The sequence below is a fragment of the Bufo bufo genome, chromosome 4, assembly GCF_905171765.1.
Source record: "Bufo bufo chromosome 4, aBufBuf1.1, whole genome shotgun sequence".
NCBI lineage: Eukaryota > Metazoa > Chordata > Amphibia > Anura > Bufonidae > Bufo > Bufo bufo.
The window spans coordinates 228,886,962-228,914,662 of record NC_053392.1 but is presented as its reverse complement, the minus strand read 5'-3'; the positions used below and the strand labels follow the sequence as shown (position 1 = coordinate 228,914,662).

The window sequence follows — 27,701 nt, the reverse complement described above, 5'->3', positions numbered from 1 at the left end:
TAAACATTGGTGGCGCAGTGCGCCCCCCCATCACCCCAGTATAATAAACATTGGTGGCGCAGTGCGCCCCCCCCTCAATATAATAAACATTGGTGGCGCAGTGTGCCCCCCAATATAATAAACATTGGTGGCGCAGTGCGCCCCCCCTCAAAATAATAAACATTGGTGGCGCAGTGTGCCCCCCAATATAATAATCATTGGTGGCGCAGTGCGCCCCCCCTCAAAATAATAAACATTGGTGGCGCAGTGTGCCCCCCCATCACAATAAACATTGGTGGCGCAGTGCGCCCCCCCTCAAAATAATAAACATTGATGGCGCAGTGTGCCCCCCCATCACCCCAGTATAATAAACATTGGTGGCGCAGTGTGCCCCCCCATCACCCCAGTATAATAAACATTGGTGGCGCAGTGCGCCCCCCCTTCAATATAATAAACATTGGTGGCGCAGTGTGCCCCCCAATATAATAAACATTGGTGGCGCAGTGTGCCCCCCAATATAATAAACATTGGTGGCGCAGTGCGCCCCCCCTCAAAATAATAAACATTGGTGGCGCAGTGTGCCCCCCCATCACAATAAACATTGGTGGCGCAGTGCGCCCCCCTCAAAATAATAAACATTGGTGGCGCAGTGTGCCCCCCCATCACCCCAGTATAATAAACATTGGTGGCGCAGTGCGCCCCCCCAATATAATAAACATTGGTGGTGCAGTTGGCAGTGCCAATGAGGGTTAAAAAATAATTTACTCACCTCCTCCAGTTGATCGCGTAACTGCCGGTCTCCAGTTCTTACTTCTTTCTTCAGGACCTGTGGTGACATCACTGAGCTCATCACATGATCCATCACCATGGTAATGGGCCATGTGATGAGCTCAGTGACGTCACCACAGGTCCTGAAGAAAGAAGTAAGAACTGGAGACCGGCAGTTACGCGATGAACTGGAGGAGGTGAGTTAATTTTCTTTTATTATTTTTAACCCTCATTGGCGCTTCCCACTGAGCCTCCAATGTTTATTATAATGGGGAAGAGGGGGGGGGCGCACTGCGCCACCAATGTTTCTTATACTGGGGGGGGGGGGGGCGCACTGTGCCACCAACGTTTCTTATACAAATACAGGAGGCGGGTGCCGGAATCAAATAGCCGGCACCCGACCTTTGTGACAGGCGGCTGCGATCAGCTACAATTAACCCCTCAGGTATCGCACCTGAAGGGTTAACTCAACTGCAGCTGATCGCAGCTCCCTGTCACAGAGGTCGGGTGCCGGCTATTTGATTCCAGCACCCGCCTCCTGTATTTGTAATACCGGTCAGTTTTCTTCATTGGTGGCGCAGTGGCCACAGCCCCTCCCCTCCTCCTCCTGCCTCTTCTTATTGGCAGCGGCGGGGACAGCAGCAGCACAGGGGGGAGGGAGAGACTCCTCCTGCGCTGCTGAGAACTATCAGCTCCTGTGCCGCGCCGCTGTATTGAGCAGAGCTGCCAGAGTGTGCAGGAGGAGGAGCGCTACATGTGGAGGAAGCCCTGGCTCACTGCGCTGTGGGACAGGTGGAAGTGCGCCGGTAAGCTCCTCCTCCTGCACGGCACAGTGTGCAGGAGAGGAGCAGCGCTCTGAAGGATGGCCGGGGTCCGGACAACTGGCGGCCGCGGTCCGTATTTGGACCGCGGTCCGCCAGTTGAGTACCCCTGTCCTAGACGGACAAACATTTGCCAAATGACCTATGCCCCCACAACAAAAACACACCATACTCTGAGGACTAAATCCTCTTTTATCAGGGGCAAGTCGACCTAGCTGCATGGGCTCCTCCTCAGAGGGGACCGAGACAGGATGAGGCCCTTGCACACTGAATGAGTCCGCACCACTGCCCCTAGACTGACAATGGCTGGACAGAGAGGTCTCGTTTCTTTCTCTTAGACGCCTGTCAAGGCGTACCGCCAATGACATGGCAGACTCTAAGGACGTTGGTCTCTCATGGAAAGCAAACGCATCTTTCAATCTCTCTGAGAGACCATGACAGAACTGACTCCGGAGTGCAGCATCATTCCAACCTGAATCAGCTGCCCATCTCCGAAATTCAGAACAATAAAACTCTGCAGACAGTTTGTTCTGGCATAAAAAACGTAAGTTAGATTCGGCCAGCGCAACACGATCCGGGTAATCATATATCTGCCCCAGGGCCACAAAAAATCTTTCCACGGATCGAAGGGAGGGATCCCCTGATGGCAGCGGAAATGCCCAAGTCTGAGCATTACCCCTGAGCAGGGAAATGGCAATCCTCACCCTCTGCTCTTCATTACCAGAGGAATGGGGACACAAGCAAAAATGGAGTTTGCATGCCTCTCTGAAGCGAACAAAATTCTCACTGCCCCCGGAGAACGTTTCCGGAAGTGAGACCTTTGGCTCGCAACAAACTCCATGGGCCGGAGCAGAGCCCAATGCTTGAAGCTGAGTCCTAGATTGACGGAGATCCGCTACCTCCAAAGAAAGACCCTGCATGCGGTCAACCAGGCCAGAAAGCGGATCCATGTCAAAAGAGACGGTTTTGGTGGATTATAATGTCACGGCTGTAAGTGAGCAACTAGAGCATACACAGAAAATAGAGCCACTGACCGGACCCAAACTAGGGAGGATAAAGGGTGACCCCTGTCAGACCCTCAAAGCTTTCCCTATGCTGCTAAGCACATACCTGGATCCTAATGGTGGAACGAGGCATGCCCGCGTACCTAAGACTGATGACCACTGTAACCCCTACAATAGTGGAAGGGGCACGGCCACCGGTGCCCTGCTCAGTATATGGAGGGAACCGTGGTCGCCTCGGATCCGGTCAGAAAGCAAACAGATACACTACAATGTCTGCACACTTAGCTGAAGGTGCTGCGGCAGCAGAGAAGACGGATCCAAAGACAGGTGGCAATATCCAGAGTACTTGCTGCAGCAGAACAAAGGTCCAGTGAAAAGATAGCATACAAGTGAAGATACTCAAGCAAGAGCTACAACTCAAATGAGAAATATAATCCACACTCTACAAAAGGAGGAGGGGTGATTTAAAGACAGAGAAATCAAACATAGGAGGAACAGCTGGAAGGAAGGAAACAGAAAGTAATGACCTCATCCCAGGGGCGGAGAAACAGAGCAGTGAGAACTCCTCCAAGCTCTGGTAGTGACATCATCACAGGGGTGGAGAAACAGAGCTGTGAGAACGTCTCAAAGCTCTGGTAGTGACAGCAGTTTGCTAACTGTAGCATGGGAGATGGGTGGTCTCGTAGGGTGTCTTGCATTGAAATCTGCTGCAATGACCCGGTTACTGCGTTCACCAGACATTAACACAATTTCTATCCGCTACTCACGTGTTAACCTTGGTGACATGTCAATGGCTGTAAACAAAGAGAAACTTGTAAATAACTCATGAAAGAATAAAGTTATGTTAAAACCAAGCACACCATTGTTTTTCGTGTGAAATTCCCAATAAGTTTGATGTGTCACATGACCCTCTTCCTATTGAAAAAACAAAAGTTGGATTCAAAATGGCCGACTTCAAAATGGCCGCCATGGTCACCACCCATCTTGGAAAGTTTCCCCCATCACATATACTAATGTGCCACAAACAGGAAGTTAATATCACCAACCATTCCCATTTTATTAAGGTGTATCCATATAAATGGCCCACCCTGTAGTTATAACTCGGATAACCCCTCCCCTTTAAAAATGGTAATACAGGGGCGGAGCCCAGCCGCTGAGCATGATGGAGGTCTGAAGCGACCTCCTGCTTCACAAACCTGTGCTTTTAAACCTAAAAATGCCAGTGACCCCTCCTAATTATTAAGATAGGGAGAGAAAGGTCCAGGGAAAAGCCAGGAGCGGATGGACCGTTTTTTCTCAGAAAGAAGCTGTCTCTTTCCCCGGCTCAATCAGACAAGATGGCGCAGCATGCTTACCATCGTCACTCAGAGGAGTAGGAAGCATACAAGACCCAGGAGAAGCCTCTCAGTCTGAGATTCATGCTTCTTTAACAAAGCCCTTCTTCAAAACTACCCTCTCTCAAGCCCTGGCACCGCTGATCAAAGAAATAAAAGACTTAACGCAAGACATGTGGGCTATGGCTAACCAAGTAGACATGCTGAAAACTAACCAGGGCCTAGTCACAATGCACAACACCGAGTTGGTACAATCCATAGAGACCCAGATAGACTCCCCTAAAGGGGTTCTCCATTCAAACCCTAAAATAAGCTTCAAAAATATACCTGTGGAGGGAAGATTAGTACTCTTATACTTACCTTCAACAGCGCAGCCCATTCGGGGATCTTCCTCCCAGTGACGTGATTGCTCCTGTCGGGTTTTCTGATCTTCCTGCTGAAGTCCGTCTTATTTTTTTCCTTTCTGTAGCAGGAGACGGATTGTCATGAGGATGTCACCGCCCCCTACTGGAGAAAGCATCGAGCGGAAGTCTTCACAAGGGCACTCGGCTGAATGCTAGTGTGCATATGTGGGACCACCGGCTGGCCGTCAGTCTGTGCCGCGTACAGGGTTCTATGTGAAGCCTGTACTGACTCCTGCACAGCACGATGTAGGCGCTGTGCAGGAGTGACAGCATAGCAATCGGCCACAGAGGCTGATCTATCTGCTGTGCATGTCCCTGGGGCACTGTGGATGGTAAACAGTGGGCAATGGATGGCAAATAGGGGGCACTGGATGACACAAAGGCCAATGGATGGCAAATAGGGGGCACTGGATGGAACAATGGGGGCACTGGATGGTACAATGAACACACTGGATGGCACACAGGGGGACTGGATGGCAATATTATGTAGGCCACTGTTATGGGGGCACTGTGGGGGCACTGTGAATGTCACTGTTATGGGGGCACGGTGGATGTTACTCTTATGAGGTCACTGTGGAGATCAGTGTTATGGGGGCACTGTAGATGTCACTGTTATGAGGGCACTGTGGATGTCACTGTTATGAGGGCACTGTAGATGTCACTGTTATGGGGCACTGTGGATGTCACTGTTATTAGGACACTGTGGATGTCACTGATATGAGGGCACTGCGGAAGTCACTTATGAGGGCACTGTGGATGTCACTGTTATGAGGGTCAATGTGGATGTCACTGTTATGGGCACTCAGTATGAGTGATAGGGCTCATGCACACAACCATATCAGTTTTGCGGTCTGCAAGACACGGATCCACTAAATAAGGATACTGTCCGTGTTGGATTCACATTTTTTTTTGCAGTCCCATTGAGTTCCAGGGGTTTTAGATTTGCATTGTGAGGACCAGAATAGGACATGTTCTATCTTTCGCAGAACTGACATATGGATGTGGAAAACACATTCACTTCATCAGTGTGTTTTCTACATCCGGATGTCTGTTCCAGTAACAATAAAATATGTCCTATTCCGGTCCTCAAAAAGAGGACCTCAAATTCATAGAACTCAATGGGTCTGCAAAAAATGTGGATCGCAAAATGGATACTGTCGTGTGCATAAGAGTTTAGATTCATAGCTCAGCAGGCTGTATCATAAGTTAGGGTTAGATGCACAGCTCAGCAGGCTGTATAAAACAAGATGGGATTAGATACTCAGCAGTTTATATCATACAAAATGGGATTAGATACACCTCTCAGCAGGCTGTATCATACAATATGGCATTAGATACTTAGCTCAGCAGACTGTATCCTACAAAATGGGATTAAATACACAGCTCAGCAGGCTGTATCATACAAAATGGGATTAGATGCACACTTCAGCAGGCAGTATTGCACACAACAGGATGTGTATCAGGCACACATACAGTACAGACCAAAAGTTTGGACACACCTTCTCATTCAAAGAGTTTTCTTTATTTTCATGACTATGAAGGCATCAAAACTATGAATTAACACATGTGGAATTATATACATAACAAACAAGTGTGAAACAACTGAAAATATGTCATATTCTAGGTTCTTCAAAGTAGCCACCTTTTGCTTTGATTACTGCTTTGCACACTCTTGGCATTTTCTTGATGAGCTTCAAGAGGTAGTCCCCTGAAATGGTCTTCCAACAGTCTTAAAGGAGTTCCCAAAGATGCTTAGCACTTGTTTTTTGCCTTCACTCTGCGGTCCAGCTCACCCCAAACCATCTCGATTGGGTTCAGGTCCGGTGACTGTGGAGGCCAGGTCATCTGGCGCAGCACCCCATCACTCTCCTTCATGGTCAAATAGCCCTTACTTTCAAAGTTTTCCCAATTTTTCGGCTGACTGACTGACCTTCATTTCTTAAAGTAATGATGGCCACTCGTTTTTCTTTACTTAGCTGCTTTTTTCTTGCCATAATACAAATTCTAACAGTCTATTCAGTAGGACTATAAGCTGTGTATCCACCTGACTTTACCTCAACGCCACTGATGGTCCCAACCCCATTTATAAGGCAAGAAATCCCACTTATTAAACCTGACAGGGCACACCTGTGAAGTGAAAACCATTTCAGGGGACTACCTCTTGAAGCTCATCAAGAGAATGCTAATAGTATGCAAAGCAGTAATCAGAGCAAAAGGTGACTACTTTGAAGAACCTAGAATATGACATATTTTCAGTTGTTTCACACTTGTTTGTTATGTATATAATTCCACATGTGTTAATTCATAGTTTTGATGCCTTCAGTGTGAATCTACAATTTTCATAGTCATGAAAATAAAGAAAACTCTTTGAATGAGAAGGTGTGTCCAAACTTTTGGTCTGTACTGTACATGATAGGATTAGATGAAGATGTGTTTTGATGTGCTAGCTGATTCAATCTGTTTATCACACTCTGGAGGTGGTGAAGGGAAGAGCCTCTGGACTGTCAGTGATGGGAATAGATACACAGCTCAGCAGGTTGTATCACACAGGATAGGATTAGATACAGATGTGATTGGATGTGTTTGCTGATTCATGCTGTTTATCACACTCTGGAGATGGGGAGGGAAGGTCTGTGGACGGTCAGTAACAGTATTTAGACACTGAGTGAGAAGTAGATTAATGTCTGAGTATAGAAAAATGGACACAGGAGTTGTAGTCGGTGTAGCTGCTGTAGACACAGCAGTTGTAACGGGGTTCCGAAGGTGCACTCGGTCTCCCATCAGCCGCAGACCTGCTGCTTAGCTTCGGGAGCGAGGATCTGTGTTTGACCTCGTTCCCAGGGCGGCTTTGCTAGCTGGGAGGCTCCCTGTTCCTAGGTCTGCCTTGAGCACCGAGCTGATCACTCGGTGCTCGACTGGTTGGTCTGTCGGTCATGTGACGCTGGCCACATCACATGACCCTCACTCCCCACTATAAATACAGGCAGCCTGCTGGCCACAGGTTGCCTGTTAATTTAGGTTCCTGGCAGTTGTTGGATACCTGTGTACTTACCTGTTCCTGTTCCCTGACGATCCTTTGCCTGCTCCTCCTGTACTGCGCATCCTTCCTGGTATATTGACCTCAGCTTCCACCTGACTATTCTTTGCGGACTCCTTTGGTACTTCTTGACTCTCCTGGTATTTATGACCCCGGCTTCTCCTGACCTTTCTTTGCTTATCCCTCTGTACTGCGTTGTCCTCTTGGTTTTGACCCGGTCCGTTCACTATCCGTTATTTGTCTTGTCTGTCCTTCCCGCACGCATCCTAAGTTAGGGACTTCAGTGCAGTTGTCCCCTGTCATCAGGACTCGTGAGGCAAGTAGGCAGGGCCAGGGGTGAGGGTGGAGCGCAGTGGTCACTATCCTCCCCCCTGTGTGTGTGTGTATGTGACCGTTACAGCAGTAGGCAAGGGGGGGAAGCCTGTGACTCATCACTGTGCAATGCTGCTGCCATCACCACAATATGTCTGCTGCTGCCTGCTATGGCTGCTGCTGTACTGTACTTTGCTTCTAATCCCCTACTTCCACCACTACTAAAGCAAAGTATCTGCCACTAATACCATAACTACCACTACTACTACTACTACCCATAGACAACTGACCTACTGTCTTGTATGTTCCATGCTATGTTGCTTCTGCTGCTGCTACTATTGCAGCCTTGTGCCTCTTAATACTCTACCCTTTCTACACCCACTGCTGCTCCCAGTTCAAAGGGAGAATTTTTCTAGGCCCATTCACAGCAAACCACTTTTTCTTCTGACAATCAACACTTGTGTGTGTTGTATATAGTCAGACATTCTGACCTTGTCAAGGCATAATTTTAGGATGGTTGGTCCTCCAACAAGCCACTGTTTTTTTATTTTTTTATCCCATAACACCGTGTGTGTTTAAACACCATCTGCCCCTAATAAGGGACCATTTTTGGAAGCTTTGGAATATTAAAAAGCATAACACATGTGGCGGTGTGATGTGTTTTTAAACACACTGTTTGTGAACACCGTTAAATATGCATTTACCTCTAGCTATGGATGTCAGTATTACTCAGATATGATTTACTATTGCTGTCATCTCGAGTGGTTCACTCATCTCTAGTAGGCTGCAACTTTTTGTGACTTTTGCAACAGTCGCACATTGTAAATGAGCCATAATCCAGGTCTAATCTCACTTTTAGCTCTTAAGCATAGCCTACTGTGAAAAGTGGCAAAAAAGCAAATGTTGCAAAATTGACCAAAAGTTGCAGAAAATTTTGCAGTTGCCATGACTTGCAACTTTTTTAGACCACAAAACTGATGCATCTGATTTGATAAATGCCCCTTAGTTTTCTTTCCTTTGGGAAAGGGGACTGATTTTGAATTTCAAAAAAATTGGGATGAATTTTGAATTGCTAGAATTGATTCTGTCTAGAAAGTATCATTACTAGTGACATCTATGGTTGTTTTGTGAATAAATTTACCTGAACACATCTGTTTCATTGAACCATGGCTGCTGTTGAAGCAGGAGGAATGCCGTGGTTTGTACAATCACAGCAAAAGCAAGCTGCGTTAAAACAGAGAATAATAAAGGAGGAGAGAGAAGTTGTCCCGAGGGTCTGTAAGGTGCCAACTTTGGGGCTGGATGGTTTAAACTCACTAGAGAAAGACACAAATAAATATATACATATTAACTGGTGTCATCATGGTATTAGGGCTCATACACACATTCATTTCTTTTTTTAGTCTCCGTTTCGTTTTTTTTGGGGGGGGGGGGGGGCGTATGTGGAATCATTCACTACAACGGGGCTACAAAAAAATGGAAATGACTCAGTGTATTCTGTGTCCGCATGGCCGTTCTGAAAAAAAGTAGAACATGTCCTATTATTGTCAGCATTACGGAGAAGGATTGGACTGTTCTATTCCATTCCAGAAAATACGAAATGCAAAACATCCAATGGTCGTGTGCATGAGCCCTTAGAGTGCATCCAAAATGGCAGCCACACATGTGGAAACACTAAAGTAAAATGTAAAAATATACTTACTAGTCAGGAAAACTGTGATGTTGATACCTAAGTCTTGTATGAGGTACTGGTAGTTTCCAAGCAGTGTTTGTTTCTGAGAAAACACACAAAATTTAGGACTCATTTTTCTGAAAAGGTTAACATGATTAGGGCATGGCTACATGGTACAGCTGTTTACTAGCTCAGATGTGGCCATTTACAATGTACGCTAAATAACAATCCATTTGTAATGCGTTGACTATGGCTATGGCTTACATGGCCGCTTGGCTCCTGGCATTTTGCTGTGTGGGCATATCCTTAGAATTATTCTTTGTAATTATTCATTACACCAAAGCCCCAAAAGATTTTAGTATTTTCCTAATATTAGGTCCCACCACCAGTGTATGGCAGCATGGGATCTTGACACTTTTGGGAATATTCACTAATGTGATGCATAAGGATATGTATCACCAGCAGTTTTCCTTTCTGTATTTCATAGAAGACACAGTTATCAGCCCCCACATTAGTATATCATTTGTGCAATTATTTGTTTATATGTTTATTTATTTATGTTTTATGGCAATCATTTGGTAAAACAGGTAGGGAGCCGCTAGAGAAGGCAACCCACAGGTTGTATTCAATTTTATTAGGGGAAACTTGAAATGGATTGGAAAAAAAAAAATATATATATATACAGTACAGACCAAAAGTTTGGACACACCTTCTCATTCAAAGAGTTTTTATTTTCATGACTATGAAAATTGTAGATTCACACTGAAGGCATCAAAACTATGAATTAACACATGTGGAATTATATACATAACAAACAAGTGTGAAACAACTGAAAATATGTCATATTCTAGGTTCTTCAAAGTAGCCACCTTTTGCTTTGATTACTGCTTTGCACACTCTTGGCATTCTCTTGATGAGCTTCAAGAGGCAGTCCCCTGAAATGGTTTTCACTTCACAGGTGTGCCCTGTCAGGTTTAATAAGTGGGATTTCTTGCCTTATAAATGGGGTTGGGACCATCAGTGGCGTTGAGAAGAAGTCAGGTGGATACACAGCTGATAGTCCTACTGAATAGACTGTTAGAATTTGTATTATGGCAAGAAAAAAGCAGCTAAGTAAAGAAAAATGAGTGGCCATCATTACTTGAAGAAATGAAGGTCAGTCAGTCAGCCGAAAAATTGGGAAAACTTTGAAAGTAAGGGCTATTTGACCATGAAGGAAAGTGATGGGGTGCTGCGCCAGATGACCTGGCCTCCACAGTCACCGGACCTGAACCCAATCGAGATGGTTTGGGGTGAGCTGGACCGCAGAGTGAAGGCAAAAGGGCCAACAAGTGCTAAGCATCTCTGGGACTCCTTCAAGACTGTTGGAAGACCATTTCAGGGGACTACCTCTTGAAGCTCATCAAGAGAATGACAAGAGTGTGCAAAGCAGTAATCAAGGCAAAAGGTGGCTACTTTGAAGAACCTAGAATATGACATATTTTCAGTTGTTTCACACTTGTTTGTTATGTATATAATTCCACATGTGTTAATTCATAGTTTTGATGCCTTCATAGTCATAAAAATAAAGAAAACTCTTTGAATGAGAAGGTGTGTCCAAACTTTTGGTCTGTACTGTATATATATATATATATATATATATATATATATATATATATTAACCCCTTCTACCCCAGGCCAGTTTTCAACTTCCTGACCAGACCCTTTTTCATGTGTCACTTTACTGTATGTGGTAAAAATGTAGGAATGCATTTAATTAACCAAGCCATTCTGCTATTGTTTCTTCGTGACACATTGTATTTTGTAAATTTGAGGCTATATATTTCACCTTTATTTATAAAAAAAATTCCCAAATTTACCAAGAATTTGGAAACATTTTCTGCTTTTAAGACAGATAGTGACACCTTATTAGATATTTATTACTTTACATTTCCCATAGGTCTACTTTATGTTGCCATAATTTTACAAATGTCATTTAATTTATATATTTTTTGGATGTTAGTTGGATTAGAGGCCTTTAATTGGAAATTTAACTTCTTGCCTACAGCCTACATTTGACTTCCCACAAATTGACGTACTAGTACATCATGATGATCGGTTGGGCATAGGAGCTGTGCACGTCTGATCAATGCAGGGGTCCGGCTGTGACTGACATCTGAGACTCAGCTGTATCCACCAGCATTGCTGTAAACACTGATGGCGGCGAATTAACCGTTTGTATGCCGCAATCAATGCTGACCACGGCATATACGAGGTAGGGGGCTCGCTCTTCCTCTCCATTGGCCCCCCATGCTGCTGTGACAGGGGCCTCGATGGCTGCGATTGCAACCCCAGGCCTGAGGCCTTTGCCTGGCCTGGGGTTGCAATCGCAGCCATCGAGGCCCCTGTCACAGCAGCATGGGGGGCCAATGGAGAGGAAGAGCGAGCCCCCTACCTCGTATATGCCGTGGTCAGCATTGATTGCGGCATACAAACGGTTAATTCGCCGCCATCAGTGTTTACAGCAATGCTGGTGGATACAGCTGAGTCTCAGATGTCAGTCACAGCCGGACCCCTGCATTGATCAGACGTGCACAGCTCCTATGCCCAACCGATCATCATGATGTACTAGTACGTCAATTTGTGGGAAGTCAAATGTAGGCTGTAGGCAAGAAGTTAAATTTCCAATTAAAGTTTAAAGGGGTTCTTTGGACAAGGAGTCTCTTTTCAGATGGCCAGGCAGGGTGCCAATGTTGAAGAAATGTTACACCTCTGGCCCAGCGAGGACTGGAAGTGAAGAACAAGGGGGCTTGGCACTGGACCCTGAGCACCTGTGACAGGCAAGCCACATGTTAAGGCAGGGTCACATTAATACTGGGTGGTATTTCCCATTGCTGCTATACAGGATTCCACTTAATAACGGTCATACAGATCATGGATACCTCCTGTAGTATTTACTTCCAAGCTCTCTCAACATGGAACCATAGTTCAACCAAGGTGTTGTCAGGATAACGACTACCGTCACACGCAAACAGGGATAGTGCGGCACTAAACTGCCCATACCCACTATCCCTACCTACTTGCACGATCACCCTAGATAATGACACAAAACCGGACGACAGTCCCTATACCACAATACATGAAGGGCGATACACAAACAGAGGCAAACAGGCGCACAAACACAATGAGAGTAGCCTTACTGAAAAGGGTTCAAAAGCCAGACGTTAAAGATAGTACAAGCATGTCAGAGGCAAATGAGAAAACCAAAACACGCCAAAGAATCATAACCAGGAGATCAAATACAATACCAGAATTCCAGAAGCCAATACTGTAGTCACCAAGTCAAATGCAGAAAGTCACAGCCAGGGAAGTCTGCAATAATCACAGGGAACAGTAGGGGAATCCAGATCTCAAGAAATTATTCGGCACCTGCACACTGCAGGTGCCGGCCTTTATACTCGAGGAACAGCAGCTCATGCCACCGTGTCTGCACACCATGTGGAGCTGCCGCCTGTGTGCCTTGACGTTTGGGAGCCCCGATACACTTCCTCATTGGCCCAGGGATTCAACATCAGTAAGGGCTGGACCACACTCCTGGTTCCCCCGACATCTGGCCACTGCTGTCGCATGGAGGCGGCAGCAGCAGCAGCTGGTGGGACCTTGACAGTGGCTGTTGGCTGCTATGCATAGGAGATCTGTTGCCACATCCAGTCCCAGATATTTTCTATGGGGGAGAAATCTGGAGATCAATCTGGCCAGGGGAGCTGCTGGATAGCCTGATGTGCATGTTGTGTAGCTTGAGTACTGTGTGGGTAGGTTGTTTCTTACTGGAACACAACTTCTCCTAACTGAGTAAAAAATGGCAGTAGAACTGGTTCCATATTATCCTGGACATACTTAAGACTAGTCAATGTTCCTTCCACAAATACCAGATGGGCATGGTATCTAATAGTGCTCCACATCATTACATCTGGCGTTGGTCCTGTGCGTCTCGGTTTTATGCATGGTGGCATTAGGCCCTATCCAGCCCTCCTGCAAACTCTGATGAGGCCATCAATGGCAAATAATAGCATTTAGTGATGAGAGCAGGTTCTGCCTTGGTATAAATGATTACCATATCAGTGTTATTTGGAGGTCTGTTGAGCACCTATTGCCATTATGCAGTACCCACCTTGGCTGATCTATGGGTCCAAGTTGAAAGAGCTTCAAATGATATAATACATGAGAATATCACATGAAAAACAGCAGGGTATATATAGGGGCTATAACCCACCCATCATGAGGTGCAGATAAATTAATACATAGATGCATTCAACAAAAGAACACCTGACAAGGACTTAAAGAATCCATACAAAAATAAGTAAATTACAACCAATCAAAGCCGCCAATAGAGGCTGGGTTTACATCGCTGCATTGTGGGACTGCACCTGGACAGGTGAGTAGAGACTGCCCTCCCCTTTTCTCTCAATGTGCCCGGTTAGGGCACTAAGGCTACTTTCACACCTGCATTTAGGTGCGGATCCGCACCTATAATGCAAACGCTTGTATCCGTTCAGAACGAATCCATTTGCATTACCATGAACAAAAAAAAAAAGGGCAACAGCCTCAAAAGTCTCACTGGGCATGCGCCGAGCCCAGTGATGTAACCTGAGCGCTGTTGCCCTGAGGAGGTTGATGATCGCGCAGGCCGCAGGCGGTACTGCGCCTGCGCGACTTTTCTGGCCGCCGACAGGAAGAAGGACGGGGCATTTCTAGAAGGTAGACGATGATGTGGGGAGGGGGCGGAACCGTTTGCCGGGGTGTGGGAGGTTATTTGAGGATCAGGAGGCGTTCTTGGGATTCAAATTAAGGCGGGCTGGGTACTGCAGGGGGGCGTCACTGGGCACCGGAGAGGAAAAAAAAATGCCCATCTGGGCACCTTGGAACTTCATTAGCATATCATAAAAAGGGATTTTTTTTATCAAAAGGACAAAACGAAATAAAGTAATTAGAAGACTGCTGGAAATAAGGTACTTTAGTGAACATGGCAATGGTGACAGCTTAAAATGGTAAAAGCAGGTGACAGATTCCCTTTAATGAAAAAGAAGCCTGCCCCAGCCATAAATAAGGACTTCCAGATGAATCCTCTTTCAAGGTTTTCTCTAATATAATCAGACATGGCTTGGGTCTCAGGCAAGGATCACAGGTAACCCAAACCATGTGGTGGAATGGTGTGGTCGTGGGCTCCATGTTCGGGTGAACACTGTCCTCCCTGGCCGCCTCCATCATTTTCCACATCCAGCTGCATTATGGGGCAGGTAGCTGCGGTGATCTGCTGCCGGCATCTTCCCATTCACTGCCGTGGTCCTAGGTTCTATCCTTGCAGGCATCATCCTTACTGGAATCAGCTCCATGGTTTCCTTCCGGCTCTGAACACAGCATGCCTTCCAGCCTGTTCCCTCTAGCACCTAATGAAGGGCAGGTGTGCTTCGCTTCCTGTGATTTAATGGTTTCGCACATGTGACCTGTGTGACCAATCCCAGCCTTCCTGCACCTATATATGTAGTCCAGCCCTCTTCCCAGGTGCCTGAGCGCCAAAAGTTATTGTGTCCTGCAAAGGTTGCTATCGTTTGTGCTCATGTTTCTGCATTCCTGACCCATGGTTATATTCTGAACTTTAATTCATGTGTGATCCTTTTCTGCCCTGTCTCATCTCTCATTATTGCTGACTCGGATTGTCTGACCCGTGCCTGAGCTGCCTGCCCTGACCTATTGCTTGTTCAACTTCATCTTTTTCTCATCCTTCAGTCCTGCACTGTCGCTCCTGGTTACTACTTGGCCTTTTGAATATGATTGTACCTCTGGTACCTTTCTCTGGTACCCCCTGTTCTGCCTGGGCCAGCCTTTTCATGTGCCAGTCCACCTCAAGAGGTAGCAACATGGTATTTCCCTTAGGAAAGGCTATCCCCACCATTTTGGGTATTGTGAAGAATGAGGGGTTCACTTAGACAACACCTTTAGAGGAGGTTGGCCATGTGGCACAGTGGGTTCACACCCGCTGGTTCGTGACAGTACACTCAGGCCATGGACCCCGCTTGCCACCCCAAGCATGCTGTACAGGAATTGTTATATGAGATAAGTGTAGATGGCCAGCTAAGACCTGTCCTAGGTTGCTAATATAGCTTATATGTGTATATAGCCAGACCTGCCAATAATTTTAATACAGTTCCTATGTTTATGTGTTAAAGACAAAAGCAGAGTTATTTATTGTGACAGTCATATAACTGTTATATTTTGTGTTCACAGAAGCAGAAAAGATAATATGCCTTTAAGATTCATTTTATAGTGTAAGGTAAGCTCAGTGACACAGCAGAAACAACAGAAAGCATACTGTTAATCTGTTGTTGCTGGGCAGAAGTCTAGACCAATCACAGCCAGCTTCTCACACAGCAAGAGTGTCCGTAAAGTGCCCGTGTAATAAAATATATGTAGGTTGGACCAAACATCTACTACATAAGAGGATGAGGGAGCACATTCATAATCTAGAGAGGAAGTATGATGCGCACCCTATATCCAAGCATTATGTAGAAAAACCTAAAGGAAAATGGATGGGCTATCATATATGTTGATCAGAGATTTGTGAAAACTAACAGGAGGGGTGCCAATATAACTAAAAACAACTATCAAAAGCATCAGATTTTCAATATGAATAGCTTAGTCCTCTGGGATTGAACAACAGAATAGAGTTATATGCGTTTAAAGGGAACCTGTCATGTGGATATTTGATTATAATCTAACTAATTATATACAATCATTAACTACTAAAAAGTACCTTAGATGTATTCACTTACTGGTGTGACAGATGGTTACCTCATAATATACACACAAAGATCCTGCATGCTAATGAGCTGATTTGAGTCCAGCGTGATGTCAGTGAGTCCAGCGTTTATTTAATTAACAGCTATAGCCACTCCCCTGCCCACCTGCTGCTGATTCATATGGAAAATAACTACCAATCAGTAGCAGGTAGGCGGGAAGAGTCAGGAGCTCATGAATATTCATGACTCATCATTATGAGCTAGAGCTTTTCAATACAAGATGTTGGCAGATTGACTGGGTCAATTAAAGAAAGTGACCCAGCATTTTGCTAAGAGAATCAGTCACTTATTTATGTTGCCCTTAGTTAGGACACCATAAAACTGGTGTCAGGTTCCCTTTAAGGATTAAGAAGTAGTAAAAATATATACAGTATCTCACAAAAGTGAGTACACCTCACATTTTTGTAAATATTTTATTATATCTTTTTATGGGACAACACTGAAGATCTGACACTTTAATACAATGTAAAGTAGTCAGTGGATAGTGGAAATTTGGTGTGCCCTCAAATTAGTTCAACACACAGCCATTAATGTTTAAACCGCTGGCAACAAAAGTGAGTACACCCCTAAGTGAAAATGCCCAATTTGTGCCCAATTAGCGATTTTTCTCTCTCATCAGCAGATTGGCGGGTAGAGCAGGAGAGTATGAATAACTATGACTCTTCTCAGGTAGATTTGACTCTTTTCCAGGCCCGGGCTGCAATGATTATGATGCTGGTTCTCGGCAACCACATACAATTAGCTCATGAGTGACACACCGCTGAAATCAGCATTTCTGTCACTATTTTATCCTGCCCTCAGTACGGTCAGCATAAAGTTGATGACAGGTTCCCTTTAAATCGAATGCTTCTTTCTTCTGTGCAAAAATTGACCTAAAGTGTGGATTCAGAAATACTCAGCATGCCAATTATGTTTGTGACTTTTTGTGGAAGGGTGAGATCTGTGGAAAAACACACTAAAACACTGCAAGTAACACATGTGGTTCTTGGGTCGGTTTTGTTGTGCAAAAACGCAGATCTTTTGCATGTTTACCTGCACCCATTTTCAGATAGGCTAAACTGTTTGAGGTTGATGAGGTTGGTGAGCATCTACACTCACCTAAAGAATTATTAGGAACACCATACTAATACGGTGTTGGACCCCCTTTTGCCTTCAGAACTGCCTTAATTCTACGTGGCATTGATTCAACAAGGTGCTGATAGCATTGTTTAGAAATGTTGGCCCATATTGATAGGATAGCATCTTGCAGTTGATGGAGATTTGAGGGATGCACATCCAGGGCACGAAGCTCCCGTTCCACCACATCCAAAAGATGCTCTATTGTGTTGAGATCTGGTGAATGTGGGGTCCATTTTAGTACAGTGAACTCATTATCATGTTCAAGAAACCAATTTGAAATGATTCGAGCTTTGTGACATGGTGCATTATCCTGCTGGAAGTAGCCATCAGAAGAAGGATACATGTTCTCATTCTGTTTACGCCAAATTCGGACTCTACCATTTGAATGTCTCAACAGAAATCGAGACTCATCAGACCAGGCAACATTTTATCAGTCTTCAACAGTCCAATTTTGGTGAGCTTGTGCAAATTGTAGCCTCTTTTTTCTATTTGTAGTGGAGATGAGTGGTACCCGGTGGGGACTTCTGCTGTTGTAGCCCATCCGCCTCAAGGTTGTGCGTGTTCTGGCTTCACAAATGCTTTGCTGCATACCTCGGTTGTAACGAGTGGTTATTTCAGTCAACGTTGCTGTCAGGGCTGTATGTGAGCAACAAGAGCATACACAGTAAATAGAGCTACTGACCGGATCCAAACTAGGGAGGATAAAGGGTGACCCCTGTCAGACCCTCAAAGCTCTACCTATGCTGCTAAGCACATGCCCGGATCCAAATGGTGGATCGAGGCATGCCCGCGTACCTAAGACTGATGACCACTGTAACCTCTACAATAGTGGAAGGGGCACGGCCACTGGCGCCCTGCTCAGTATATGGACGGAACCGGGGTCGTCTCGGATCCAGTCAACAAACAAACAGAAACACACAATGTCTGCACACTTAACTGAAGGAGCTGCATGCAGCGGAGAAGACAGATCCAAAGACAGCTGGCAATATCCGGAGTACTTGCTGCAGCAGAACACAGGTCCAGTGAAATGATAGCACACAAGTGAAGATGCTCAAGCGAGAGATACAACTCAAATGAGAAATATAATCCGCACCCTAGAAAGGAGGAGGGGTGATTTAAAGGCAGAGAAATCAAACACAGAAGGAACAGCTGAGAGGAAGGAAACAGAAAGTAAAGATCTCATCACAGGGGCGGAGAAACAGAGCAGAGAGAACTCCTCCAAGCTCTAGTAGTGACATCATCACAGGGGTGGAGAAACAGAGCTGTGAGAACGTCTCAAAGCTCTGGTAGTGACAGTACCCCCCCCTCTACGGGTGGACTCCAGACACCCAGGACCCACCTTCTCAGGATGAGCCCTATAAAATGACCTGATGAGGCGAGTGGCTTTAATGTCCGACACCGGAACCCACATCCTCTCCTCAGGACCATAACCCTTCCAATGAATGAGGTACTGAAGAGAACCGCGGACAATGCGAGAGTCCACAATTCTGGAAACCTCAAACTCCAGATTGCCATCAACCAAAATCAGAGGAGGAGGCAAAGAGGAGGGTACCGTGGGCTGGACATATGGTTTTAAGAGAGATCTGTGAAATACATTATGTATCTTCCAAACCCGTGGAAGATCAAGACGGAAGGCAACAGGATTGACGACTGACAAGATTTTATAAGGCCCGATAAACTTGGGACCCAATTTCCAGGAGGGAACCTTCAGTTTAATATTTCTTGTAGACAACCACACCAGATCACCCACATTCAGGTCCGGACCAGGCACACGTCTCTTATCAGCCACACGCTTATACTTCTCACTCATCTTTCTAAGATTACTCTGAATCTTTTGCCAAATGGTAGACAAAGATGAGGAAAATCTCTCCTCCTCAGGCAAACCAGAAGGAGCCCCTCCCGAGAATGTCCCAAACTGCGGATGGAACCCATATGCACCAAAGAATGGTGACTTATCAGAAGATTCCTGACGACGGTTGTTCAGAGCAAACTCAGCAAGAGGGAGAAAAGAACACCAATCCTCCTGGCTCTCTGCCACAAAACAGCGCAAATATGTCTCCAGATTCTAATTAAGGCGCTCAGTCTGACCATTCGACTGCGGGTGAAAAGCAGAAGAGAAGGACAGCCGAACCCCCAGGCGAGAACAGAAAGCCTTCCAGAACCTGGACACAAACTGCGTGCCTCTATCGGAAACAATATCAGAGGGAATGCCATGCAATTTAACAATATGGTCGACAAAAGCTTGCGCCAACGTTTTAGCATTGGGTAAACCAGGGAAAGGTACGAAATGAGCCATTTTGCTAAAACGGTCCACCACCACCAGGATCACCGACTTCCCTGAGGAACGAGGAAGATCCGTGATAAAGTCCATGGACAGGTGTGTCCAAGGACGGGAAGGTATGGGTAACGGGAGAAGGGAACCTGAAGGCCGTGAACGAGGGACCTTAGCGCGAGCACACGTCTCACAAGCAGCCACAAAACCCTCCACCGACTTACGAAGAGCCGGCCACCAAAATCTCCGAGCAATGAGATCTACCGTGGCTCTACTCCCGGGGTGACCAGCAAGAACAGTATCATGATGCTCCTTGAAGAGTTTGTGACGTAGCTCAGGAGGCACAAACAACTTCCCAGAAGGACAACAGGCAGGTGCCTCAGTCTGGGCAGCCTGGACCTCGGCCTCCAAATCAGAATACAGAGCAGAAACAACTACCCCCTCCGCCAAAATGGGACCCGGGTCCTCAGAGTTTCCTCCTCCCGGAAAACAGCGAGAGAGAGCATCAGCCTTCACATTTTTGATCCCAGGGCGGAATGTAACGACAAAATTGAATCTGGAGAAGAACAGAGACCATCTGGCCTGTCTCGGATTCATACGCCTGGCCGACTCCAAGTATGCCAGATTCTTATGGTCGGTAAAAACGGTGATAGGGTGCCTGGCCCCCTCCAACCAATGGCGCCATTCCTCGAAAGCCAACTTGATGGCCAACAACTCCCTATCTCCCACATCATAGTTTCTCTCTGCCGGGGAGAGTTTTTTAGAGAAAAAGGCACAGGGTCGCCATTTGGCAGGAGAAGGGCCCTGGGACAAAACCGCACCCACACCCACCTCTGAAGCATCCACCTCAACAATAAAAGGTAAGGAAACATCGGGATGCACCAAGACGGGCGCAGACGCAAAACTCTCTTTAATCTTAGAAAAAGCTGCAAGCGCCTCCTCCGACCAAGAGGAAAAATCCGCCCCCTTTTTGTCATGTCAGTGAGGGGTTTGACAACAGAGGAATAATTCAAAATGAACTTTCTGTAATAGTTCGCAAAACCCAGAAAGCGCATCAATGCCTTCTGATTCTCAGGAAGCTCCCACTCAAGTACAGCACGGACCTTCTCCGGATCCATGCGAAAACCAGAAGCAGAGAGGAGAAAACCCAGAAATTGAATCTCTGATACCATAAAAACACATTTCTCCAGCTTGGCGTACAATTTATTTTCCCGCAGAATCCGCAGAACCTGAAAAAGATGATCCTGATGGGTCTGAACATCAGGGGAAAAATTTTAAATATCATCAATATACACCAATACAAATCTCCCCATTAAATGGTAGAAAATACTGTTAACAAAATGCTGAAAGACGGCCGGAGCATTCATCAGGCCGAAAGGCATAACGAGATCCTCGAAATGCCCGTTAGGGGTATTAAAGGCCGTTTTCCATTCATCCCCCTCTCTGACCCTGGCCAGGTTGTACGCGCCTCTCAAATCCAATTTGGAAAAAACCTTGGCCCCAACAATTTGGTTGAAGAGGTCCGGGATCAGAGGAAGGGGATAGGGATCGCGAATCGTGATACGGTTCAGCTCCCTAAAATCTAGGCAAGGTCTCAGAGAGCCATCTTTTTTTTTAACAAAAAAAAAACCAACGGCAACAGGTGATTTTGAGGGACGAATATGCCCCTTATCGAGACTCTCGGAGATATAGGTTCGCATTGCGATTCTTTCCGGTTGTGAGAGATTGTAGAGGCGTGCTTTTGGCAGCTTGGCGCCGGGAATGAGGTTAATGGGACAGTCAAACTCCCGGTGAGGAGGTAGCTCCTGAACACCGCTCTCGGAAAACACATCCGTGAAATCAGAGAGAAATGATGGCACAGTTTTAGTAGACACCTCTGCAAAAGTCGATCTGAGACAATTTTCTCTACAAAAGTCACTCCACTCATTTATTTGCCTTCCTTGCCAATCAATAGTGGGGTTATGTCTAGTGAGCCAGGGTAACCCTAAAACTAAAGGAGAAGGCAATCCGTTAAGGATGAAACAAGATATATCCTCCACATGAGTGTCACCTACAGCTAACCGGATATTGTGAACAATGCCCTTCAGGGATCTCTGTGAGAGTGGAGCAGAGTCAATAGCAAAAACAGGTATATCCTTTTCTAATGTGCAAACCTGAAAACCATGCATGGCTACAAATTGAGTGTCAATAAGATTGACGGACGCTCAACTATCGACAAAAATCTCACAAGTAATGACTTTGCTCTCTAGCGCCACCCTGGCAGACAGGAGAAAACGAGAACTGCAGGTCAGAGGAAAAGCATCAATTCCTACATCAACTTTGCCCAAAGTAGCAGATGAAGCAGAGTTTGATGATTTACCTTTTGAGGTTTTTCTCTTATTATCACTCTTAGTATAGTTCAAGAATCTCCTAGACGGACAAACGTTTGCCAAATGACCTATGCCCCCACAACAAAAACACACCATACTCTGAGGACTAAATCCTCTTTTATCAGGGGCAAGTCGACCTAGCTGCATGGGCTCCTCCTCAGAGGGGACCGAGACAGGATGAGGCCCCTGCACACTGAATGAGTCCACACCACTGCCCCTAGACTGACAATGGCTGGACAGAGAGGTCTCGTTTCTTTCTCTTAGACGCCTGTCAAGGCGTACCGCCAATGACATGGCAGACTCTAAGGACGTTGGTCTCTCATGGAAAGCAAACGCATCCTTCAATCTCTCTGAGAGACCATGACAGAACTGACTCCGGAGTGCAGCATCATTCCAACCTGAATCAGCTGCCCATCTCCGAAATTCAGAACAATAAAGCTCCGCAGACAGTTTGTTCTGGCATAAAAAACGTAAGTTAGATTCGGCCAGAGCAACACGATCCGGGTCATCATATATCTGCCCCAGGGCCACAAAAAATCTTTCCACGGATCGAAGGGAGGGATCCCCCGATGGCAGTGAAAAAGCCCAAGTCTGAGCATTACCCCTGAGCAGGGAGATGACAATCCTCAACCTCTGCTCCTCATTACCAGAGGAATGGGGACACAAGCAAAAATGGAGTTTGCATGCCTCTCTGAAGCGAACAAAATTCTCACTGCCCCCGGAGAACGTTTCCGGAAGTGAGATCATTGGCTCGCAACAGACTCCATGGGCCGGAGCATAGCCCAATGCATGAAGCTGAGTCATAGATTGACGGAGATCCGCTACCTCCAAAGAAAGACCCTGCATGCGGTCAACCAGGCCAGAAAGCGGATCCATGTCAAAAAGGACGGTTTTTGGCGGATTATAATGTCACGGCTGTATGTGAGCAAGAAGAGCATACACAGTAAATAGAGCTACTGACCGGACCCAAACTAGGGAGGATAAAGGGTGACCCCTGTCAGACCCTCAAAGCTCTCCCTATGCTGCTAAGCACATGCCCGGATCCAAATGGTGGATCGAGGCATGCCCGCGTACCTAAGACTGATGACCACTGTAACCCCTACAATAGTGGAAGGGGCACGGCCACCGGCGCCCTGCTCAGTATATGGACGGAACCGGGGTCATCTCGGATCCAGTCAACAAACAAACAGAAACACACAATGTCTGCACACTTAACTGAAGTAGCTGCATGCAGCGGAGAAGACAGATCCAAAGACAGCTGGCAAAATCCGGAGTACTTGCTGCAGCAGAACACACGTCCAGTGAAATGATAGCACACAAGTGAAGATGCTCAAGCGAGAGATACAACTCAAATGAGAAATATAATCCGCACCCTAGAAAGGAGGAGGGGTGATTTAAAGGCAGAGAAATCAAACACAGAAGGAACAGCTGGGAGGAAGGAAACAGAAAGTAATGACCTCATCACAGGGGCGGAGAAACAGAGCAGAGTGAACTCCTCCAAGCTCTAGTAGTGACATCATCACAGGGGTGGAGAAACAGAGCTGTGAGAACGTCTCAAAGCTCTGGTAGTGACAGTTGCTCTTCTATCAGCTTGAATCAGTTGGCCCATTCTCCTCTGACCTCTAGCATCCACAAGGCATTTTTGCCCACAGGACTGCCGCATACTGGATGTTTTTCCCTTTTCACACCATTCTTTGTAAACCCTAGAAATGGTTGTGCGTGAAAATCCCAGTAACTGAGCAGATTGTGAAATACTCAGACCGGCCCGTCTGGCACCAACAACCATGCCACGCTCAAAATTGCTTAAATCACCTTTCTTTCCCATTCTGACATTCAGTTTGGAGTTCAGGAGATTGTCTTGACCAGGACCACACCCCTAAATGCATTGAGACAACTGCCATGTGATTGGTTGACTAGATAATTGCATTAATGAGAAATAGAACAGGTGTTCCTAATAATTCTTTAGGTGAGTGTATGTCAGTGAGAGGGGACTAATGATGTGCAGAGTCAAAGTCAGGACAGAGGGATACAAACAAAACAGCTGACAATAGATTAATCCAGAAACTAGCCACAGTCAGAATACCAGGAGAATCAGTAAAAGTCAATTCAGTAGACAAGGGGTTAATCCAGAAAACAAGCCAAGGTTGTTACACAGAGTGTTACTAAGCATATCTTACTGTAAGTTTAGGTACAAACAGAGCAGGACACTTTAGACAACCACAGACACTCTTAAATTCCCCAACTAGACCTGGGATTGGATGCTGAGACAGGAACCCGATTGCCTTGGCTTCCATTCTCTCTGTTAGTCGACCAGCCGGGGCTTGGCTGCTTGGCATGGCAACTATCCCAGCACAGCCACAAATAGTGGCTTAGGGATCATTGTGAAAACTGCAGGAATATACACTCACCTAAACAATTATTAGGAACACCTGTTCTATTTCTCATTAATGCAATTATCTAGTCAACCAATCACATGGCAGTTGCTTCAATGCATTTAGGGGTGTGGTCCTGGTCAAGACAATCTCCTGAACTCCAAACTGAATGTCAGAATGGGAAAGAAAGGTGATTTAAGCAATTTTGAGCGTGGCATGGTTGTTGGTGCCAGATGGGCCGGTCTGAGTATTTCACAATCTGCTCAGTTACTGGGATTTTCACGCACAACCATTTCTAGGGTTTACAAAGAATGGTGTGAAAAGAGAAAAACATCCAGTATGCGGCAGTCCTGTGGGCAAAAATGCCTTGTGGATGCTAGAGGTCAGAGAATAATGGGCAGACTGATTCAAGCTGATAGAAGAGCAACGTTGACTGAAATAACCACTCATTACAACCAAGGTATGCAGCAAAGCATTTGTGAAGCCACAACACGCACAACCTTGAGGCAGATGGGCTACAGCAGCAGAAGACCCCACCGGGTACCACTCATCTCCACTACAAATAGGAAAAAGAGGCTACAATTTGCACAAGCTCACCAAAATTGGACTGTTGAAGACTGGAAAAATGTTGCCTGGTCTGATGAGTCTCGATTTCTGTTGAGACATTCAAGTGGTAGAGTCCGAATTTGGTGTAAACAGAATGAGAACATGTATCCATCATGCCTTGTTACCACTGTGCAGGCTGGTAATGGTGGTGTAATGATGTGGGGGATGTTTTCTGGGCACACTTTAGGCCCCTTAGTGCCAATTGGGCATCGTTAAAATGCCACGGGCTACCTGAGCATTGTTTCTGACCATGTCCATCCCTTCATGACCACCATGTACCCATCCTCTGATGGCTACTTCCAGCAGGATAATGCACCATGTCACAAAGCTCAAATCATTTAAAATTGGATTCTTGAACATGACAATGAGCTCACTGTACTAAAATGGCCCCCACAGTCACCAGATCTCAACCCAATAGAGCATCTTTGGGATGTGGTGGAACGGGAGCTTTGTGCCCTGGATGTGCATCCCTCAAATCTCCATCAAGTGCAAGATGCTATCCTATCAATATGGGCCAACATTTCTAAAGAATGCTATCAGCACCTTGTTGAATCAATGCCACGTAGAATTAAGGCAGTTCTGAAGGCAAAAGGGGGTCCAACACCGTATTTGTATGGTGTTCCTAATAATTCTTTAGGTGAGTGTATATGTATATATATTTCTTCTGAAATACTTTGTTCTTTACATAGTTGTATGTGCTGACAACAAGATCACACAAAAAAAAAAAATGGAAACAAAAATATTTAACCCATGGAGGTCTGGATTTGGAGTCCCACTCAAAATTAAAGTGGAAAAACACACTACAGGCTGATCCAACTTTGATGTAATGTCCTTAAAACAAGTCAAAATGAGGCTCAGTAGTGTGTGTGGCCTCCACGTGCCTGTATGACCTCCCTACAACGCCTGTGCATGCTCCTGATGAAGTGGCGGACGGTCTCCTGAGGGATCTCCTCCCAGACCTGGACTAAAGCATCTGCCAACTCCTGGACAGTCTGTGGTGCAACATGACGTTGGTGGATAGAGCGAGACATGATGTCCCAGATGTGCTCAATTGGATTCAGGTCTGGGGAACGGGCGGTCCAGTCCATAGCATCAATGCCTTCGTCTTGCAGGAACTGCTGACACACTCCAGCCACATGAAGTCTAGCATTGTCTTGCATTAGGAGGAACCCAGGGCCAACGGCACCAGCATATGGTCTCACAAGGGGTCTGAGCATCTCATCTCGGTACCTAATGGCAGTCAGGCTACCTCTGGCGAGCACATGGAGGGCTGTGCGGCCCTCCAAAGAAATGCCACCCCACACCATTACTGACCCAATGCCAAACCGGTCATGCTGGAGGATGTTGCAGGCAGCAGAACGTTCTCCACGGCGTCTCCAGACTCTGTCACGTCTGTCACATGTGCTCAGTGTGAACCTGCTTTCATCTGTGAAGAGCACAGGGTGCCAGTGGCGAATTTGCCAATCTTGGTGTTCTCTGGCAAATGCCAAACGTCCTGCTTGGTGTTGGGCTGTAAGCACAACCCCCACCTGTGGACGTCGGGCCCTCATATCACCCTCATGGAGTCTGTTTCTGACCGTTTGAGCAGACATATGCACATTTGTGGCCTGCTGGAGGTCATTTTGCAGAGCTCTGGCAGTGCTCCTTCTGTTCCTCCTTGCACAAAGGCAGAGGTAGCGGTCCTGCTGCTGGGTTGTTGCCCTTCTACGGCCTCCTCCACGTTTCCTGATGTACTGGCCTGTCTCCTGGTAGCGCCTCCATGCTCTGGACACTACGCTGACAGACACAGCAAACCTTCTTGCCACAGCTCGCATTGATGTGCCATCCTGGATAAGCTGCACTACCTGAGCCACTTGTGTGGGTTGTAGACTCCGTCTCATGCTACCACTAGAGCTAAAGTTCAAAAGTGACCAAAACATCAGCCAGGAAGCATAAGAACTGAGAAGTGGTCTGTGGTCACCACCTGCAGAACCACTCCTTTATTGGGGGTGTCTTGCTAATTGCCTATATTTTCCACCTGTTGTCTATCCCATTTGCACAACAGCATGTGAAATTGATTGTCACTCAGTGTTGCTTCCTAAGTGGACAGTTTGATTTCACAGAAGTGTGATTGACTTTGAGTTACATTGTGTTGTTTAAGTGTTCCCTTTATTTTTTTGAGCAGTGTATATATATATATATATATAAACATACATACAGTGTGTATATATATATATATATATATATATATATATGTAGCAGGGACATGTGTTTAAAATAATATCTTTGTGGGGTTATTTCCCTAAAGAAAGTAAGTAATTTGGTTCAAATCCCTTAACTGTTTTAGTGAAAAGATGAAATAAACAAGTAAGGAGTCCTGGAAAAAAAAGAAAGCAGTCTAAGGACCTTTGATTACCTCATAGACATGTGACCAGTAATATTGCTATGTTACTGGTCACATGGTGATGATGTCATCAAAGGTCCTTTATCCCATAGCTCTCACAGTTCGCTGATGTAACGGACCGGTTCAGCAGACAAGGGGTTAAAATCCGTTTAGGCGATAAGCCCCTTTCTGAGAGACAGGCACAGCTACTGCAGAACACCAACTCCCGAACTGGATACAAAGTAGCACTCCAAACTGGAACCTCACGAATAGCTGCTAGCAGACGAACAGGAAAAGCATACAATCCTGGCAATCGGTCTTCTAACAGCATACAGCGGATCCCCCCAATAACGAGACAAGGCTCCGTGTTGAGGGTCAAACAGTGGTCTGACTGTACTTCACGTACAGCCTCTTTTATTCTTAAACCACAAACA

The 27,701-nt window shown here is 46.0% G+C and overlaps 1 protein-coding gene across 2 annotated transcripts in view; it reads right to left on the bottom strand.

The window, feature by feature from the left end:
* LOC120997972 (probable cation-transporting ATPase 13A4) overlaps positions 1-27,701 on the bottom strand; it is a 458,422-nt gene that overhangs the window by 70,954 nt on the left and 359,767 nt on the right. For both annotated transcript variants that reach the window (XM_040428359.1, XM_040428360.1), the window contains exons 25-26: positions 9,362-9,434; positions 8,801-8,975 (exon numbers count right to left, since the gene is read on the bottom strand). In XM_040428359.1, coding sequence (XP_040284293.1) covers positions 8,801-8,975; positions 9,362-9,434 — 248 coding nt within the window. The remainder of the gene's footprint in view (positions 1-8,800; positions 8,976-9,361; positions 9,435-27,701) is intronic.